The sequence below is a fragment of the Populus alba genome, chromosome 19, assembly GCF_005239225.2.
Source record: "Populus alba chromosome 19, ASM523922v2, whole genome shotgun sequence".
NCBI classification, from domain to species: Eukaryota; Viridiplantae; Streptophyta; class Magnoliopsida; order Malpighiales; family Salicaceae; genus Populus; species Populus alba.
Window position 1 is genome coordinate 1,750,714 of NC_133302.1, and position 14,376 is coordinate 1,765,089.

General features: G+C 30.9%; 1 protein-coding gene across 1 annotated transcript; it reads right to left on the bottom strand.

Moving 5' to 3' along the window:
• Positions 1–2,546: 2,546 nt before the first annotated feature.
• Positions 2,547–7,652, bottom strand: LOC118063392 (disease resistance protein RPV1). Its single transcript, XM_035077408.2, has 6 exons — positions 6,811–7,652; positions 4,657–5,737; positions 4,257–4,562; positions 3,783–4,171; positions 3,332–3,698; positions 2,547–3,244 (listed from the first exon to the last, which is right to left on the bottom strand). The coding sequence occupies exons 1-4, from the start codon at positions 7,389–7,391 to the stop codon at positions 4,046–4,048; spliced, it is 2,094 nt and encodes a 697-aa protein (XP_034933299.2). The 5' UTR covers positions 7,392–7,652; the 3' UTR covers positions 2,547–3,244; positions 3,332–3,698; positions 3,783–4,045.
• Between the last annotated feature and the right edge of the window lie 6,724 nt (positions 7,653–14,376).

Here is a 14,376-nt window from a genome sequence, read left to right on the forward strand (position 1 = left end):
TATTCATTTTGTTCTCATTATTTTAATTATTACTTGTTTTGTTTTTAATGCTTTTTTAAAATTGATTTTTTTTCAATTTTATCTTTTGACATTTTATTTCATTTAGTTTTATATCCAATTTGGTCTTCATTTTTTTAGTTGCTATTTCTTTTTTATCATTTTTCATGATATTGTTTTTTAATTTCATCCATTGTAATTTTATTTCATTTGATTTTTTATGCAATTTGCTACTCATTCATTTGATTGCTATTTTTTTTTCTTGATTTATTTTACTTCTCAATTTATTCCCTCATTATTTTATTTTATTTTATTTTTATACAAAATTTGGTTCTCATTCTTTTAGTTGCTTTTGTTTTTTTGTTTTTTTAATCTTGAATGATTATGAATTTTGCTTCGTTATTTTTTCATGTTTGTCTTCTATGGAATAATCTTAGTCTTATGATCTACGTCACGGGTTTAAATATTAACCTGATTTAACCTTGATCTTTTTTAGGTTCTTTTTTATAAATTAATTTCTTTTTAATTTTATCGTTCAACATTAGGTTATTGAACCTTGAAATTCATGATTTGTTTCGCTTTTCTTTCTGTGAGGTTATTCCAATCTCATATTTTAAATCACGAGTTAATTAAGTTAACCTGAATTGAACAGCAAAGCTAAAAATTAAGCATGATTAGTGCTTCAGTGACGAAAGGGAACGAACTTTGTTTCGTTTCTGGGTTTATGGACTGGATTCAGTCAGCATTACGACATAATCAAAAGGAAGGAGTGAAGCTTTGGTTACCGGAATGGACTAAATACAGTTATTTTACTTGATGATATCTAGGCAATCGTATTAGTCCTATCAATAATGCTTTAATAACATATTTTTGAGACTTTAACTGATGACAGAATAAACTATGAATAATCAGTGCTATCAATGGTAATATTGAACTACATATACATAAGAAAATAAAATTACAAATGCATTACCCCACGAAGTTTAAGTCTTTAATAACAAAGTTATCTACATATACAATGCAATCAGAACTTGAAAATAAACCCTATAAGCCTTCAAAGTTCAGACCTTTGAAATTAGAAATAAAAAAAAAAATTCTCCATTTGAACTGAGCATATGAAAATAATAAGAAAAGGGTAAGAAGAAGAAGAGGGAACCTGCAAAGGGGTCGTAGAAACCAACAACTTGGAGGTGTTTGCCATCTCTTGGAGTAAGGCTATCAGCAGCAACAATTCTTTAAAATGCCATGTTTTTGCATCCCAGCCTAGCTAAACGAGCTTCACCGCCATTTTCTTGGGCTGATCTCCTTCAAGTGAGAAATGGGAGAGTGAATTGCAGGGGAGGGAGGGAGGGCCAAAGTTTTTGTGGATACGGGCTTTTATATGGATAGAGGATTGGATGGTTTGCGGATATGGGCTTTTGTACTTCTTTCTTGTCAAAACTATGCCGTTCTAACCACATTGCGCCTAATTGATCCCTGTTTTTTTTATATAAAAAAAATTGACCCTTTTGCAATTGTTCGTTTTCGTTCCCAAAGGTTTTTCATTTCAATTTCATCTTCCTATTATGTTTGCATGGTTTAAAACCTAATAATTACTTTCAATTTGTTTGACACATTGTTTTTGTAATGTCAAAATAAGTCTCTGCTTGGGATTGAATACTATTTTTAAAAAATTAAATTTTACAATTTATTATCATTTGTTTTTTATAAATCATTATGATCTTTAACAAAAATCCTGATAAGCCAATCTACCAACTTTGAATGTGATATGGATACGATTGAGATTTTATTCTTTGGCTATAAGTAATAAGCTGATGTAGTTAAAGGGGAATAACTCCTCATTCGGCGAAGCAAGAATCCAGCTAGAAGTTATCATTCTTGCAAATCACAAATGTTTCATGCAAGGTAGAGCCTTCTTATCAATTTTGTGCTCCAAACACATGTCCTGGGAAACGTTACAGCTCTTTCATATTTAGGTAGCGAGAAAAATCCATAACTTTGAGGTTGAGTTTTTGTACAAGAAATATACTACATGTGACTGTACATCTGTAGTATTTCTTTCTTTCTTTTTTCAGACTCGGCAGAAACTAATAAACACTTCCTGTTGCTGTTTTCGTCGGTGTCCGTCAAATTTTTTCAAAGGATATCATGTTCAGGGGATGATGAAGAAGAACCTCGTCCTCATTCCTTCTCTGCAATTACCACGAAGACATCTTTCAGTGACCACCTACGTCTCTCACTTTTGGCAGGGGGATTGATAACAGCCCTTTCAGCATTAGCTGCTCGGTAACCAATGACTATCTATTGAAAGAAGGACAACAAATTCCCACTCCAACACGGATTGCAAATCCCCCTGCAATTCAGATTGTAGAATCTGACCTTAACACAACTTCCAGAGTTTTTAGTTTAACTCCAACACAAGTTGCAGAGCTTCCCTCCTACTGCAATGTTACGTTGCCCTGCATACAATTGTTAGGATAATAGTTAATAGAGATAGACTTTGATTTGATCGTAAACATTACTTCCTCTGCTAGAGGAATTAGTTGAATAAAAGAAAGTTGGTTCGTTAGTCAGTTGCAAGGGAAGAACAATATTTACAGCTATCTTGAAAACCAAGTAATAATTGAAGAACAATTTGCAGTAACTACATAACTCTTAATTTTCTTTTCTTTCTCCCTCAATTTATTTTCTTCTGAACCGTTGCTTGTTAACGGGTAAATATCTGTACCCGTCCGTGTCCGCCGATGGATTTTCATCAAAGTGCAGATACACCCCACAGCTTTTCAACCCGACAGGCCTTCGGATCTCATGACGTACCTTCCTCGCCATGTTGTTCCCTTCACGGTGGTGGAATTTAAATGTAACTTCATTGCCAGAATATTTACGCAATTGATTTACGAATATGAGCTCGTAGCTTAGAATCATGTGATCTGAGACACATGTCTCCAATAAATATAATGGAGCATGTCTTTCCTGGGAAACGAAGACGACTTCATCATCACCATCGATCATTCTCACCGTTTTTACTCTTAACATGGCAATCAAAATATACATCATAAAAACCACAGGAGGGAAGAGGGAGTAGAAAGACAAGGCAGAAAGCAATTCCCTTGAGCTGATGACAATTTGAGGGCAACTGTATGGTCACTGAAGATCCAATTCCTTTGTCACCGAACCATTCTGGAATTTCACTCCCCGGTAGAACCATTCGAATTGTTTCATCAAATCCCTTGATCTCCTCTCCGGACTGTAACACAAAAGTCACATTTCAAAAATGTGATGAAGCAAGCAAGAGAGAGAGAAGAAAGAAAGAGAAGGGGGTTTAGAGAGATACCTGAATTTTCAAATGCATTGCTGCTACCAGTGGTTTCTGATCCAATTTGAAGCAATTTGTAAAATCCAATCCATCCCATAATCTACCGAAATTTATGATTGATATCGTGGTTTCAAGTGATGCACAGTCTTGTGCATGTAGATACCTCAGCGAAGTGGGGAGCTCAGGTAACGCTTTAACGCATGTCATGGGAGGGAAGGAGTAGATAGACAAGGCAGAAAGCAATTCCCTTGAGCTGATGACAATTTGAGGGCAACTGTATGGTGAGTGAAGATCCAATTCTTTTGTCACCGAACCATTTTGGAATTTCACTCCCCGGTAGAACCATTCGAATTGTTTCATCAAATCCCTTGATCTCCTCTCCGGACTGTAACACAAAAGTCATATTTCGAAAATGTGATGAAGCAAGCAAGAAAGAGCGAAGAAAGAAAGACGGGGTTATGAGAGATACCTGAATTTTCAAATGCATTGCTGCTACCAGTGGTTTCTGATCCAATTTGAAGCAATTTGTAAAGATATTGAAAAGATGACGGAACCTGGTTAAACTTGGACAGTCCTTTAGTATTTACGGGATTGTTTGAATGTTTGAAAGTGTGATTATGATTATTTTTTAAAATATTTTTTATTTAAAAATATATCAAAATGAGTTGAAAACACTAAAAAATTATTATTTTAAAACAAATAAAAAAAAATTATTTTTTTTCAAAAACAATTTTAAAAACGTAAAAACAAACAAGATCTAAAATTAAAGCACTCTAAATTTTTGGCCATTGATAGATCTGGTATTTCCATCAAATATGAAGAGTCAGATAGGTTAATTTTTCTTAAATTTCCAACATCCTGTCAACAGCAAAAGGCATAATTAGAAAGTTAGCACCTCCAACTTCATATTTCTGATCATAAATCTGCAGCAATTAAATCATACCTTTACTCCTGTCCAAAGTTTTTCAAGCTTGCTTCCGCGTAGGTGAAGCTCGACAAGGTGTTCAGCACGAAAAGATGGCGGCAAGGATTTCGAAGGGAATCCATCCCATCGCAAATATCTCAGCGCATTAGGAAGATACTCGAGGCCAGTAGGAGGAAGCTGTATTTTATCTTCTTGGGAGTAACGACGGCCATAAAAATTGAGAAATCGAAGACCATCCATCATTGCGAAGGCATCAGATTTCAAGAGTATGTGTCTCGGTAACACGGCCATGTCCAGAGAGATGCCTTTAATTTTTTTAGTTCCCTGTTAAAGAAAAAGGAAACAATAATACAATCTACTCAAACACATCAACTTTTGAGCAAATACATGAACGACAGTTAATGGCTGTAGCTTTAACCTTATTTTCCTCCAATACTTGAACGACATCACGAGGATGACATAACCTGCTACGTTTGCCAGGAAAATCAGATTCTGCACGAACAATGTTAAATGCCATTTCTTGTTGTAAATCATGCATTTCTAGCCTGTTATTAGAAGTAGTTATGAGACACTTATCAATGAGCGTGCTTATATCGAACTTCACAGACCAACCATAAAGGCCATCTAATATTATTGTAGCTTTGTCTTGCCGCCATCCTTTAAAGAAATGTGCTATGTCAAGAAATATGGATTTTTGTTCTGAAACCAACCCATCGTAACTAATTCTCAACGCCCTTTCGATTTGAGGGTCCTGATCTAGTTTAGTCAATGCACTGCGCCATTCTTCGATGCTTTTACCATAAAGAGAGGAACCCAAAACTTCAAGAGCAAACGGATTGCCTTGTACATGCCTTACAATCTTTTTTATCAAGTCTCTTTGATCAATTGTGGGGATGCAATTCTTCAAGGCTTTTGAGCTAAAGAGTTGAATAGCTTCTTCATTGTTCAACCCCTTAACCTTGTATGTCTGGTCTACTACATTCTTAAGCAGTTGCTTGTTTCTACTTGTTATGAGAACTTTACTGCCCGGGCCAAATGAACTGTTTCGTCCATCAAGCAAATCTCTCCATTCTTCCAAACGCATTAAATCATTCACATCATCCAGAACAATAAAAAGCTTCATTCGACGAAGTCTATCCCTCACAAAAGAATCTCGAAAACTCAAGGAGCCCATAGTGTTCAGAGTTTCTTTGCCAAGCAGCCATGAAAGAAAGCTTCTTTGCAAATCAGATTGTTGCCTACAGTTTGCAAAAAAGATTCCTTCAAATCTAGAACGAACCTTGTTGGTCACAGCTTCAGCAATCGTTGTCTTACCGATACCACCCATTCCCCATATTCGTACAATGAGAACATCTGGAGATTCCATATGTAACAAAGACTCAACTTCGCTAACACGAACATCAATTCCAAATAGACCAGCCATGGTGTGACTTGAAAACATGGCATGCAAATTTTTCAAAACATCACCAATGACTTTCTCAATAAACTCAAACTCCAAGCTGACAAACAAGAAGAACACATATAAACATACTCACTCCTTAGTAGTATGAGTTAAGCAATCCTTGAAACTGGAAACTACTTGTAATCGGTGTTTATCTAAGAAAATCAATGAAATGCAAATGCATATGATGTTTTCTCATATCATCTTATCATATAGAATCATCTTAATCAATGTTATTTTTTAATATAGCATTATCCTTTTCACCTCAAATAAATACTCAAATAAATAGAATATTATTTAAGGACAGAAGAAAACATTATACTCAAATAAATAGAATATTATTTAAGGACAGAAGAAAACATTATACTCAAATAAATAGAATATTATTTAAGGACAGAAGAAAACATTTACTGTCTTCGTAAAAATTTAACGTAAGGATTCCTAACTATCTACTTTTTATCTCCTAAAACTCAAGGATATTATTCAAGAAAATTGATTATTTTTTTAAATATATTAAAATAATATATTTTTAAAAATATTATTTTTAATATAAATACATTAAAATAATTTAAAAACACTAAAAACAATAGTTTAAAATAAAAAGAATTATTTTTTAAAAAATATATTTTTAAAAAACAATTTGAAACACAAAAACTAACAACCACTTAATATCAATACAAACCTTAATATCTATACAAGCATTTCACTATAAATAATTTTTAAATTTTTTTTTTAATATAAACATATCAAAATAATATAGAAACATTAAAAAATTAATTTAATTTTTTAATAAAACAATTTAATACAGAAAAACAAACAACCACGTAATATCTATACAAACATTTCACTCCAAATAATACCTTTTTTATTTTTTAAAATATTTTTTAATACAAACACAATAAAATAATCTAAAAACACTATTTTTTTTTTTAAAAAAAAAAACAAATATTTTAATATACGGAACAACCAACCACATAATATTTATAGAAGTGTTTCGCTACAACGTTTTCAAAATCAAACAAAATAAATTTGGATTCACAGATCTCATCATTCTCAATAATTTTAAATTAAATCTCAAATCCTCAACAAATGAACGAATATTTTCTCATGGGATATATTTCAAGAGCTTACTCAGAATTCCCTAAGGTCCATCCAGATAGAGTGGCTGTATCCTTCAAAGCGTCTCTGAAGCTCTGCACTTCCTCCAACGTCAGAGCTTTATTCCTTATCAGTCTAGCAAATGCATCCCCAAAGCTTCCTGTTTGATTTCTTACATGGGTTGGATCCACCTTGTAGAATACTGGAATAACTATCTGTCCATTGTTTTTTCTACACTCAAAAATCTTTACAAGCTCCTCCAAGCACCATTTGGAAGATGCATAGTTTTCAGAAAAAACAACCACAGAAAGCTTGGCCTCTTCAATTGTTCTCAGACGTAATACCGAAATCTCATCTCCTCTCACAAGCTGATTATCTACGAAAGTTGGGACTTGTGTCCGTTTCAAAGCAGCATGGAGGTGGCTGATAAAACCAACACGAGTGTCTTCTCGCCTGAAACTAAGGAAAACATCATGATCTTTAATTACTTTTGGATGGGCGGTGGTTAAGGTGGAAGTAGTAGATGGCGATGGAGAAACATGGCGGCTTGGTATGATGAATCTCCAGATATAAACAAACAAAAAGATATTGAGAAACAATAAAAATACCATCATTGTTTTGTGGAGAAACAGTCGAAGAAACAAGAGTAGGACTCTGTTGGTATGGTAGGTCTGGAGGGAGAGAGCGGAAGTAACTCAAGGAAAAAAGATGAGGCTGATTTTGAATGAGTAGCTTAGGCTTTACGTGTTTAAGACCCTGCCTTAGGCATATGTATAATTTATAGGCATCAAATCCAAGAATTTTCTTAGAACATTACAAGATTGCACATTGTTGATTTCCTGGAAATTCCCCAGTTACAAAGTGATGTGATAGGAAAAGGCATTTATACATTGTTTTGTTTTTATGGTATTCATGGTGTTTTTATAATTTTGATTTTTTTTATTTTTTTAAAAATTAATTTTTTTAGTTTTTTTATTATTGTAATTTACTGGTATAAAAATAATTTTTAAAAATCAAAAGCATATAGATTCTTGTTTATCACATCACAGCTGTGATATATAGATAACTTTTTTCATATTTCAAATGTATTAGCTGTTCCCTCAGCGGAGTAGCAGATCTTTTGTTATTTGATCGAGAGCTATATAACCTTTTTAATGAAGTTTATTTGTCATTATTATTATATTGATGGAGAATAAATTATTTTTTTAATATTTTATAATTATAATAGAATTATTTATATATTCTTAAAAAAATTAAGTAGATGTTTCAGTATTTTAATGTTTTGATAGAATAAAATGATTACATTACTTTTAAATACAAAAAATTAAAATTGATGTCCAAGTATTTTTTTTAATATTTTTATCATAGCTTTTTAGTTATAATTAATATGAATTAGAGGTAATTTAATATTTTATCACTTATAATTATGCTCGGGCAATAATAGCCATTTTGATGGGGACGACGACTTGACCTTAAGTCTTCCCGGCGAGTGCTTGGGCAGCGTGTTCGGGAAGCTGAGTTGCCTTGACATTACGTGTTTCCTGGAAATTACGTGTTTCTTGTCTTAACGGTGGCTTTTGATAATGGTCAAAATGGTCGGAGATAAATTAATATTTAAACGTTTTAGAAGCACAGAAGAATGATTTAGTAAAATTTTCAAACCCAAGGATTCATCGCTTTTTCAGTTTTTTTAATATTATAGTGATTATAATGATTTCAATGGAAAAACTTGTTACTCTGCCCCGATAATAGGAATTAAAAAAAAAAAACAAATTGATACAGTTTGAGAAATAATATGGTTTAATTTTATTTTTAAAAAAAAAACTGCTATTTTAAATTACGATTTAAATATAAAAGCGATTCAAAATCACAATCGTGGTTCTGTTTATTGGCATGCAGCCATGTATATTATAATTACTTCTTCTTTTTACATGCTTCCTTCCAGCTCATTACACACAATCTATTCAAAATAAATCAGCAGATGCCTTTTCCTTTTTCCTTATATATATATATATATATATATATATATATATATATATATATATGCTGTTTGTCTTTAATTTTGGTATAAATAGTGTTTCTATAAATTTTTTATTTTTTATTTATTTTTTTAATATTTATATGTACTAATATCAAAATTAATTTTTTTAAAATAAAAAATATTATATTATTTTTTTAATAAAAAAACAAGAGCTACCTGCTACACTTACATAAGAAACATTTTCTCTGGATATTATAAAAAAATATTATTTTGATGTATTTTTAATTAAAAAATAATTACAATATTTTTGCCTTTACATTATATTATAATGGTTATGATAATTTGATTGTGAAGAACTTATTAGAAAACCTGTTTAATATTGTATTAACGATTGTTTTTTAAAATGTTTTTTTCTTAGAAATACATTACATTAAAATAATATATTTTTATTTTTAAATTTTTATTTTTGATATTAACACATCAAAATAATAAAAAATAATAAAATAATAATTTAAAATAAAAAAAACTCAAATCCAAATATTTTCTTAGTTCATTACAGATGGTTCACATTATTGACTTCCTACAAATTTTCATTAACCACAAAAGGCTTTATGTCTTATTATTATTATTATTATTTTGTAATTTGGTAGGGAAGGGCTTCAAGTCTTCCATCCAAGTGTTTGCGCTAAAAAAAGAAAAAAAGTATTTGCGCGTAAACTTTGTTGAGTTTCACATTATATTATAATGGTTATTATGATTTCATTGGGAAGAACATGTTACTCTGCCCCAATAATAGGACTTTTGTTTTAAAAAATGATACAGTTAAAGAAATAATATGGTTTAAATTGTTTTTAGAAAAACAACATATAGTTTTAAAAAACCTGCTATTTTAAATCACGATTTTAATATAACCATGATTTTGCAGAATCACAATCTATCCAAATAATTTGGCAGATGCCTTTATATATATATATTGAAGAAGAAGTCGTCTTGGGAAGTGTGTTTGGGAAGCTGAGTTGCTTTGACACTGAGTATTTCCTGGAAAGTACGCATTTCTTGTCTTAACGGTGGCTTTCGATAATGGTCATAGCACTGCTGCACTGCAGCGCCGGAAAATGAAGACAGTTTACACCAAGATTGTCAATTTCGTTTTGTTCGGAATAAAATCATTGAAATATTTTATATCAATTCAAAAAACAGAATAAAATAAAACATATTTTATTTTATTTTAAATCTCGTTCTATTCTGGATTTTTTAATTAAATTTCGCCTGGAATATTCTAGTTTCATTCCACATGTTCCGTTCCGTTTTTAAAAAAGTCATTAAATCAAATTGAACCTTGTTCAATTTAATTAATTAAACCGTCCAATTATAAAAAACTTTTTTTCATTACTATTTTCAATAACAATGATATTAATAATAATATTGAAAATTATTTATTACTATTTTCATTAACAATGATATTAATTTTTTAAAATTGGATTTATCACTAATATATATGGTTTATATTCATGTTGTTTTTTTTATGTTTATACTTTGTAGGAATTTGAACAAAGCAAATGATGCTTTAGATTCCATTAGCCTTGATAACATTGACCTAACTTTATATTTAAAATATTTTTGTTAAAACATTTTACTTTCATAATATTTTGATATTTTATTTAAGTTGAATTACTTTAAGTTAAAAATGCATTTTGACTATTTAGAAATATTTTAAATTTTGAAATTATATTCGTTTGGCATTGTATTTGTATTGCATAATTTGTAATTAATTTATCTTGAATTTTAATTATGTTTGTTGAATATATATATATATATATATATATATAAACAGTACAACCCCGAAACGACACATTAAAACACTCCAAAACTGAAACATTTCATTCCAATTGAAAATCAAAACACCTATCGAAACGGAATTGACAACCTTGATTTACAACAACTAGTGATTTTTGGGCTTGTTTTTTACCCTCACCATTTTCATGATGTGAGCTTGCATCTCATTTTACGCCTACATCCAACCTTAAGAGGAAAAAGAAAAGAGGAAAGAAATACTCTTTCTTAAAACCTTAGTTCTGACTAGAACTATGAACATATTTTTGAGACTTCAACCGATGACAGAATGAACTATGAACAATCAGTGCTATTAATGGTAATATTAAACTACATATACATAAAAAATTAAAATTACAAATGCATTGCCCCAACAAAGTTTAAGTCTTGAATAACAAAGTCATTTACACATACCATGCAATGATGATATAAGAACCTGAAAATAAACCCAGTAAGCCTTCAAAGTCCAGGTCTTTAAAACTAGAAAACAATGTCTTCATGTGAACTGAGCATATGAAAATAATAAAAGAAGGGTAAGAAGAAGAAGAGGGAACCTGCTAAGGGGTCAAGGAAACCAACAACTTGAAGGTGTTTGCCATCTCTTGGAGTATGGCTATCAGTAGCAACAATTATGTAAAATGCCCTGTTTTTGCTTCCCAATCTAGCTAAACGAATCTTCACTGTCATTTTCTTTTTATTTCGAATGTATAGTCTAGAGACATGATTCCACAAAGATGTGTGTATGGTTAACTAGAACTACTCATGATTGAGAAATATCTATTGCTTACCATGCAAATGTCCAGTGCATGCTTTACTTATACTATATTTATGATGTGGATAGAATTTTGCTGCAGCATCATATACATTGCTAGGTCAGTACATTTTCTTCCTCATGGACAGGCTCTCTATTACTTTTCAAGAACAACTCCCTAAAATGTTGAAGAGTTTGAAATACTACAGCAGTATTATATGGAAACAATGATATAAATTCTGGTTTACTTTATTTTTTCTTTCCTTTTCTTTGATGTTGCTTTCCTCACATTCTTCTTGCCAAACTGTTTCCATCGTTGGCTTCAGTCAGGTATACTCTTATTTGTTATAGTGGTTTGGTCAACGTTTCTTTCACACACAGAGATGTTGATTTCTAAGCTGATAATGGTTAAAAAAAAAAATTCACTTTTCTGATATTGTACTAGTACTCAGATCCTTTAATGCATTCCATAAAAATGGCATGCATTCGACCTTTAAGCTAGATCCCCTTTGATGGAAAGTTTTATGTCATTGTTAAATTTAGTTTAGTGAACCTTGAGTTTCTCTAATTATTGTTTTTTCACACTCCACCTGACTATTTATCGGCCGGTTGCTTCTTACAATGGCCCCATTTATAAGTCTTTTGTCCTTCATGTATTTATGGTGTAATTTGGTAAATCATAATGGAAACTTAGATTCTGCACGAACAATGCCAAATGCCATTTCTAGTATGTTATGAGAAGTAGTTATGAGACACTCATCAATGAGCGTGCTTATATCGAAAATCACAAGCTGACAATAAAAGCCATCTAATACTCTTGTAGCTAGGTTTTGCTCAAATCTTCTGAAGAAATGTGCTATATCAAGAAATATGGATTGTTGTTCTTGATCCAGCCCATTGTAACTAATTCTTTACGTATTTTTGATTCGAGGGTTCTGAGCTAGTTCATTCAATGCACTGCACCATTCTTCGATGCTTTTAACATAGAGAGAGGAACCTAAAACTTTCAGCTCCAACAGATTGCCTTGTACATGCCTTGCAATCTGTGCTATCAAGTGTCTGTGATTAATTGTGGGGATGTAATTCTTCAAATCCTTTCAGCTAGAGAGTTGAATCGCGTCTTCATCGTTCAACCCCTCAACCTCGTATGTCTCATCAACTACATTATTAAGCACTTGCTTGTCCCTACTTGTTATGAGAACTTTACTGCCCGGACCAAATGAACAGTTTCGTCCATCAAGCAAATCTCTCCATTCTTCCAAACGCATTAAATCATCCAAACTAAGGTTATTTTCTTAGAACATTACGAGATTGCACATTGTTGATTTCCTGGAAATTCCCCAGTTACAAAGTGATGTGATAGAAAAAGGCATTTATACGTTGTTTTGTTTTTATGGTATTGACAGTGTTTTTATAAATTCTGAATTAAAAAAAAATAAAATTTTTAAGTTTTTTTATTATTTAATTTACTGGTATAAAAATAATTTTTAAAAATCATAAGCTTATATATATATTCTTGTTTATCATATCACAGCTGTGATAGATAACTTTTTTAATATTTCAAATGTATTAGGTCTTCACTTGGCGGAGTAGCATATCTTTTGTTATTTTCTCTTCGACTTTTTTATTATATATTTTTTAAAAACACTAAACACTTATGTATCTTCGGTCCAAGTATTTTCCTTCCAGAGAATTTTTTTTTGCCTTCATATTATATTATAATGGTTATGATGATTTAATTAAAAAGAACCTGATAGAAAGTCTGTTTGATAATGTACTTGATTGTTTTTAAAATATTAAAAATACATTAAAATATTAAAATATTAGAAATACATTAAAATATTAAAATATTAGAAATACTTGGTTTTTTTGTAAAAAAAAAATTAATTAGAAATATATTAAAATAATATTTTTTATTTTTTAAAATTTATTTTTAATATCAAAAAATTAAAATAATATAATTAAAATATAAAAACATTAATTTAAAATAAACAAAAAAAATTCAAATTCAAGCATTTTCTCATGGCATTACAAAAAGTGCACAATGTTAGAGAATCTGTTTGGTATTGTGGTAATAGTTATTTTTTAAAATAATTTTTATATTAAAATATTTTTTTATTTTTTAAAATTTATTTTTGATATTAGTATATTAAAATAATATAATAATAAAAAATTTAATTTAAAATAAAAAAAATCAAATCCATGTATTTTCTCGAACGTTACAGAGGGTGCAAATTTACTTGGAAATTTCCTGTGTACATAAAGGATTAATGTCTTTTCCTTTTTAGATGCCTTTTCCTTTTTCCGCGTTCCCAAACAGTGTCCCGCAGATGCCTTTTCCTTTTTCCTTTTTTATCGGCAGATGCCTTTTCCTTTTTAGATATTCTTAAAACAAAGTTCTTAAAACTAACATTTTCATAACAGGAAAAAGGAAAAGGAAAAGGCATCTGTGTGTGTGTAATTTCAAGGAAAAAGGAAAAAGGAAACACGTAATTTCAAGGAAGACATAAGGTCAAGTCGTCGTCCCCGTCAATATGGCTATTATTGCCCGAGCATCAAGAAGAGGATTGGCCCATACCCCGTCCCTTCCTCTATCCTTCAAGACGACTTGTGTACAATGATAAAAGTTAATGGAAAAAGGAAAAGGCATTTGCTAGATTTTTTAGCGTAGAAAAAATAATGGACAGATAAGGTATTCTACAAGGTGGATCCATCCCATGTAAGACATCAAACAGGAAGCTTTGGGGATGCATTTGCTAGACTTATAAGGAATAAAGCTCTGACGTTGGAAGAAGTGCAGAGCTTCAGAGACGCTTTGACGGATGCAGCCAATCTATCTGGATGGGGCTTAGGGAATTCTGGGTAAGCTCTTGAAATATATCCCATGAGAAAATATTCGTTCATTTGTTGAGGATTTGAAATTTAATTTAAAATTATTGAGAATGATGAGCTCTGTGAATTCATATTTATTTTATTTGAGTAAAGTGTTTTGATTGGTTTTTGAAAACGAGTTTCGACACACTTTTTGAATTGT

What these genes read in the sequence shown, in the direction of transcription:
- LOC118063392 (XM_035077408.2), bottom strand. Translation starts at nt 7,391, where the DNA reads ATGATGGTATTTTTATTGTTTCTCAATATCTTTTTGTTTGTTTATATC. An exon ending in TGGACCTTAGGGAATTCTGA is followed by an intron (nt 5,738 to 6,810) that starts GTAAGCTCTTGA and finishes CTTGTTTGTCAG; the next exon opens with CTTGGAGTTTGAGTTTATTG. An exon ending in AAGTATTGGAGGAAAATAAG is followed by an intron (nt 4,563 to 4,656) that starts GTTAAAGCTACA and finishes TTTCTTTAACAG; the next exon opens with GGAACTAAAAAAATTAAAGG.